This window comes from Amphimedon queenslandica, unplaced genomic scaffold (genome assembly GCF_000090795.2).
Source record: "Amphimedon queenslandica unplaced genomic scaffold, v1.1 AMPQUscaffold_13207, whole genome shotgun sequence".
In the NCBI taxonomy this organism is placed as follows: domain Eukaryota; kingdom Metazoa; phylum Porifera; class Demospongiae; order Haplosclerida; family Niphatidae; genus Amphimedon; species Amphimedon queenslandica.
Genome location: NW_003546557.1, coordinates 99366 through 105751, shown reverse-complemented (window position 1 = coordinate 105751; position 6386 = coordinate 99366). Strand labels below are relative to the sequence as shown.

The 6386-nt window shown below is 39.8% G+C and overlaps 2 protein-coding genes across 2 annotated transcripts in view; both read left to right on the top strand.

Annotated features, from left to right (window-relative positions):
• LOC109584473 (dual specificity protein kinase shkB-like) overlaps positions 1-437 on the top strand; it is a gene marked incomplete at its 5' end in the record, with an annotated part of 3477 nt that extends 3040 nt beyond the window's left edge. The window contains one exon of the mRNA XM_020000223.1: positions 138-437. Within this exon, the coding sequence (XP_019855782.1) occupies positions 138-437 (300 nt within the window). The remainder of the gene's footprint in view (positions 1-137) is intronic.
• A 37-nt stretch (positions 438-474) lies between these two features.
• Positions 475-1098, top strand: LOC109584472 (U1 small nuclear ribonucleoprotein C-like). Its single transcript, XM_020000222.1, has one exon. It carries the CDS (start codon positions 475-477, stop codon positions 1096-1098), a length of 624 nt encoding a protein of 207 aa, XP_019855781.1.
• The last annotated feature ends 5288 nt before the right edge of the window (positions 1099-6386 follow it).

Here is a 6386-nt window from a genome sequence, read left to right as displayed (position 1 = left end):
ATGTAGCTACTAGCTAAAAGAGCAAGCCAAGAACTAACTTTAAATTTCCTTCCGTGCAAGTTCTAAACATGGCGTTTTATTACAAATACATGTAATTGTATATAATTGTTAATTTATAATTTCTTTCTCTCTCCCAGTCTGCCCCTGCTCCAGCCCCTACTGCTCAGTCAGAGTACATGATAATACCACCACCAGCCCCAACAGGAGGAGCACGTACCCGCCCCCAGCCGGGGGTACAACCCCCTCCCCCCTCTCATCCTCCCCCTCCAGCCAACCCCCCTCCCTCCTCAAGCGGGTTTGATGATTTATCTGACGTCTTCTCAGGCAGTGGAGCTCTTACTAGTCTGTACGGGAATCAGCCTCAAGCCCCGCCTACATTTAACCCAACCCCCACAACCAAACCCATTTGGTATGGCCGGCCAGCCCCCTCCCCCTAATTACCCACCCCCTCCTGTACAGGAACCTTCCATTACGATGGATCTTATGGATGCTATACGTAATCTACAGCAAAGCACTACCACTGCTTATCCGATAGGTATGGGAATGGGACCTCCTGCCGGGTACGGAATGGGACAGTTTCAGTTTGGAGGAGGCATGGGTGGAGGGGGCATGGGCGGATTTCCCGGTGGCCCCCAGCCCCCACCATCTCAGGATATTTTCAGTTTACCAGCTGATCCCCTACTTGACAGCAATTTCTCTCAGCCACTCCTACCCACTAATACCGGAGGGGCTGGACCCCCAGGGGGTGGTCAACCCCCTCAGCGGGCCGGGGGCAAAGTTGATGCATTCTCTGATCTGGTCTCAATAGCTCGTGACAAAACAACATCAAAACCAGAACTGGCCCCTCCCACAATATTCCAAGCTCCTCCCACTAATACAGAAACTCCACCCCCTTTACCATATCGTCCACCTGATTTAGACTTCACTGATGCTCCGCCCACTACTTCTGGCCCCGCCCCTTCTGGGTTTGACGATACTTTTGGTGCATTGCCCCCTGCCCCCGGGACAGGGGGTGGGTTTGGAGGTGGTATGGATATGTTTGGTGATAGCTTTACTAGCGGAGGGGGCGGAGCTGCCCCCTCCCTCTTCTGGAGCTAAAAATAAAACATATCATACTATAATACACTAATACATGTACATGTACACTTATATACATGTACATGTAACATACATTTGTTTAACTATAATGCATTGTTGGCTGATTGACTTATTATTATTATTATTATTATTGTTGTTGTTGTTGTTGTTGTTGCTGCAGATTTTGTTGATAGGGTATACTTTCCTCACATCCGGTTTAGTTTATTAAGTGTTTATTAAACTATTTGCATGACGTCATACAAGGGGGTAGCTAGCTAGGCAAGCTAGCTAGCCACACATGCACAGCAGCTGTAGCTAGCTAGCAGCCTAGCGCTAGCGCTATATACCTCCGTCCTCCGGGTCCTCCAGTTTGAATTTGGCAGTTTCCAAACAAATTAAATGCAATGGCAGCCAAAGCACTAGGTCAGTACTTTGTTTATACTTGATTATGACTCGTGTGTTGTTACTATTAGTGTATCATTCAGTTACTGTTACCTCTTGTTATCTATAGACTATCAACCAGTGGAGAGGAGTTTTCACTCCACTGTACGGGTAGGAGACTACCTGTACATGTGGGGTGGGTGGCAGCCTGGTCTCCCTAGAGTACATAATAATGAAGAGAAGAAATCAATGTGTACTGTGATGGAGGTGTGTCACCTAAGGACTGGTAGGTGGGAGCAGAAACCCACCACTGGTAACCCTCCACTGGGTGTTGTATATTATGCAGCTGCTGCCATTGGAAGGGAAATATTTTATTTTGGAGGATGGTGTGGTCATGATACCTGTTCTCATAATAGTTTATATAGGTAAACATGACAGCTACTGATAGATATTATATAATATTTTATACAGTTTTAATGTTGATACCTTCAATTGGAAGGAACTCTCTCCTACTACATCTCATCATGGTCCTATGATGAAGTGGCTCTGTGACGTGATAGCAATAAAAGTGAACGGTGAGGACTATCTTGTAGTAATTGGAGGATATGGATCATCTTCTAATAATACACCCAAACAACCTGGTTCCCAGTACAGTGGTAAAGGATTAGTTTTTAGTAATCAACGATGCAATGAGATCCATTTTTATAAACTCTCAACAGGTCAGAGCACAACAGTTTATATTAATATAATGAAGTATTGTTATTTGGTGGTTCTCCACTCAGACTGGTTGCATTGAGAATTGCTTGCTTGTTTGTTCATGGTTGTCACTCCTAATTATTTGATAATATGATCAAAGAAATATCAACTAGTTTGCTACACCCAATGCATTCCATTCATACCAATTATTATTGGGACAAGCCTGAGCAAGCCCCACTAAGGCGATAAGCGTCTGTTTGTCTGTACGGGGATTGGGTCGTCTAACTATTATTAAAATTAAATAGCCTAATCTTCATTGAAAGCAGGTGTGGTCACAATTAATAAAATGGTGGCTAGCAGCAAGTCTGAGCTTACTTGCAGCCAACAGTCAGCAAGATAAAGCTAAACTGCTGTCCAAAGACTTCTCTAGCAAGAAGAAAGGTTGGAAGAGCAGTTATACATTCTTTTTTCTTGATATAAAGCACTCTGATAAGTTGAATGCAAGTCATGTAGCTACTGTAGCTATACTGAGCTGCATGCATATTCTAGGTGATGTTTCTTCTCTATCAGCAAGTCTAGGTTAACAAAGCAGATGTACAATCTTCTTAAAATGTGTGACTGCTTTTAACTATAAGCAAGATAACTTTAATTGCTGCAGAGATTCAGGTTTAAGTCAGTAATGAAGTGATAGAGAAAAATTAAGCAATAAGACTGTAACAAGATCTGCATTTAGACATGTGCAATTGCTTTGCTTGCTCATACATGTAGATCATACAGCACATAATCTATAGCTTGCTTAGGCTCACTCATTTAATGTTCTACATTCGTCTAGTTATTGATATTTTTAGGACAATGGATATCACCAACTGTCACTGGAGACAGACCACCTCCTATTAATGAATTTACTTTAACATCAATTAATAATTCCAGTGCTATATTATTTGGAGGTGACACTGCTAATGGATACAGTAACAATGTATATATTCTTAATTTTACTGATACATCAGTGGTGAGTGTATTATTAGTATAATTACATTAGTTATTAATTAATTATATTCACTGAGTATGTCGGTGTGGTTTATGATAATTAAATTTTATTTTATTATTTTAGAATTGTTCAAAGTTATCTAATCCTGGAGGATCAGTACAATGGCCTAAGGGAAGAAATGCTCATTCCAGTGTATTGATTAACACTAGCTCAGGACCACACCTACTAGTGGTGGGTGGTACTACTGGAGATATTTGGATATTTGATATCAACAATAAATCATGGAAGGAACTGGTAAGTATATTATTATTATTATTATTATTATTACTAGATGAATGTAAAACATTAAAGGGGCAAGCCTAAGCAAGCCATAGTGTATTATTTATGAGCAAGTAAAGTAATTGTATACCGTATAGCGGGTTATTTTCTTGGGTCTAAATTTTCGTGGTTTGCTCCTAGTGGGGCAATTCGTGGTTTAATTTTCGTGTTTGACAGTTTACATAGCCTGTAAGGGGATGGCATTTCAATGATTTCGTGGTTTTAAATTTTGTGGGAAGCCCCAAGACCACAAAATCCACGAAAATAAAGCACCACGAAAATTACCTGCTATACAGTACATGTCCTTGCAAATACAATCAAAAGTAAAAATTTTGTCCTCAAAGTTAATTTCATGAGTCATTTGTATAAAATCTCTGCAGCAATTGGTTATAGCAAGCATTAAAGATCTGTTAGAAGCAGTCACTGAAAAAAACTATTTTGAAGAAGATTGTGCTTCTACTTTGTTGACCTTCCTGCATTCAGCTTATCAGCTAGAGTCCTTTATATGAAAGAAAAGATTGCATATCTGCTGTCCCAACCTTCCTTGCTGCTGGAAAAGTCTTTGAACAGCAGTTCAGTCTTATCTTGCTGACCATTTGCTGCAAATAAGCTCAGACTTGCTGATAGCCGCCATTTTATTCATTGTGACCACACCCACTTTCAATGAAGATTAGGCTATTTAACTTTAATAATAGTTAGACAACCTACCTGTACATACAGACATACATGTACACTTTCTCGCCTTAGTGGGGCGAGCTTAGGTTCGCTGTAATTATTACTAGAAGAATGTAAAACATTAAAGTGCTCAGGCCCAAGCCATGCTATATTATGGTACCTGTACCACAATATATGTGCCTGTACGTTTGATGTACAGGCACATCATAGCAAGGAAAGCATTAATTATTACACATGTAGACTATCTAGATCTATACAGTACTGAGATCTTTAATTTTTGATGTAGCTATCTTGCTTAGAAATAATTATAATTTTTGCCATCAGTTGATCACATTGTATAGCAATTAAAGTCATCTTGCTTACAGCAATAAAGAGTATCTAATTATGAAGATGGTTAGCAGTCACTGCAGTCATGTCAGTAGTGTGTAGGCCCGCTTCACAAGCTAGTTGAGGCTGTCATTTAACATCAGAATCTTTAGCATCAATAAAGAAAATTTTTGTTGACCTTCCTTGGTGGTGGAGAAATCTTTGGATAGCAGTTTAGTCTTATCTTGTTTTTACAGTTTTGGTTAAACTATTGAGGATTGAGTCAAATTTTAATAACAATGCATGTACATGTACAGTACATTGCCATGAATATTACAAATTATATTTATTATAATTCTCCTTTATTTAGGTTAATTTACCAGTCAGTGTCACTGATAGATGTTTTCATTCTCTCGCATTGTGGAGTGTGACTTTAACCACTAACTGGATAATTGTGTTTGGAGGAAGCATGTCATACAAAGATACAGCAGTTATTGAACTCAGTGAGTACATGTAAATACAAATATATTAAATATAATACCGTTCTAACGGGTTATTAAGCGCCCTTTATTGTTAAGCATCTAGTTTTTATTAGGCGCCTAACTCAATGTAGCTCTTAGCATGGGTTTGTTAAGCACAATACAAAACAGTAGGAGTCCAAGCAGTAGAAGTTCAAGCAGTAGAAGTTCAAGCAGTAGGAGCCCAGAAACTTTTATACATGTGGTAGCCACGAACCACACTGTCAAAAGAGTATTTTTCACCCACTGCCATTCTAAAGTTAGCCTAAACGGTAAAGTGATTAATTGATTGCTATTGTAAACCACACCTACTGTCTTTATTAAGTGCTGAGTCATTATTAAGCACCTGTTTTTCTGTCAGTTTCTGCATAAGCACCTACACTTAATAACCCGTTAGTATACAGTATTGGTATTGCCTTTTGCTTTATTAACTAATATTTAACTAATATTATTATTTTTATTATACATGTACATGTACTTGTCATTAACTATTGTATTACTGTATAGGATATACTAGTAATAATGATTGGTCTACTAGTATAATACCTCTGGACCAGTATCAAGAGAAACTACAAGAAAGGAGAAGAGAATGGGAAGCATCTCAACCTGTTCAACCTGAGGATAGAAGAGAAATAGACCGTCTGACACGTGTACTACAAGAAAGGGAAAGGGAACTAGAGGAGGAGAGAAGAGAAAAGGAACAAGTTAGAAACAGACTACAGCAACAACTTCAAGGAAGAGAACGACAACTTCAACAAGCACAGCAACAAGGACAAGAAAGAGAGAGAGAAATTCAACAGGCCAGAGAAAGAGAGAGGCAAGCCAGAGAACAAGTTCAGGATCTTCAAAGACAGCTTCAACAAAGCCAACGTCAGTTTCAAGACAAAGAGAGACAACTTCAACAAGCAGAGCAGCAGCTTCAATCAAGAGAGAGAGAATCTCAAGAAAGAGAGCAACAGCTTCAAAGGCAAGTAGAAGGTGGCCAGCAAAGAGAACAGGATCTTCAACGACAGCTTCAACAAGCTCAGCAGCAACTAAGAGAAAGAGATAGAGAAGAGAGAGAGTCTTCCTGGGTAGTTAGCAGAAATGATATTAGAATGACAGAAAGGATTCTAGGGAGAGGAGGATGGGGAGAGGTCAGAGTAGCTCGTTTCCATGGACTGGAAGTTGCTGCAAAGGTACTTCACGAGACCATCATATCAGAATATAACGTGTCACTGTTCTCTCGGGAAATGAATATTGCTTCTAAAATACGTCATCCTAACCTCCTTCAGTTCATAGGAGCAACTACAGAGGGTAATCCAATGATCCTGACAGAGCTAATGCCGACGAGCCTAAGAAAGGAATTAGAAAGTGGAGGAGTAGCCTATCCTGCCATACTGAGCATCAGTTTAGATGTAGCCTGTGCTCTCAATTACCTTCACCTC

What these genes read in the sequence shown, in the direction of transcription:
- LOC109584472 (XM_020000222.1), top strand. Translation starts at nt 475, where the DNA reads ATGGATCTTATGGATGCTATACGTAATCTACAGCAAAGCACTACCACT.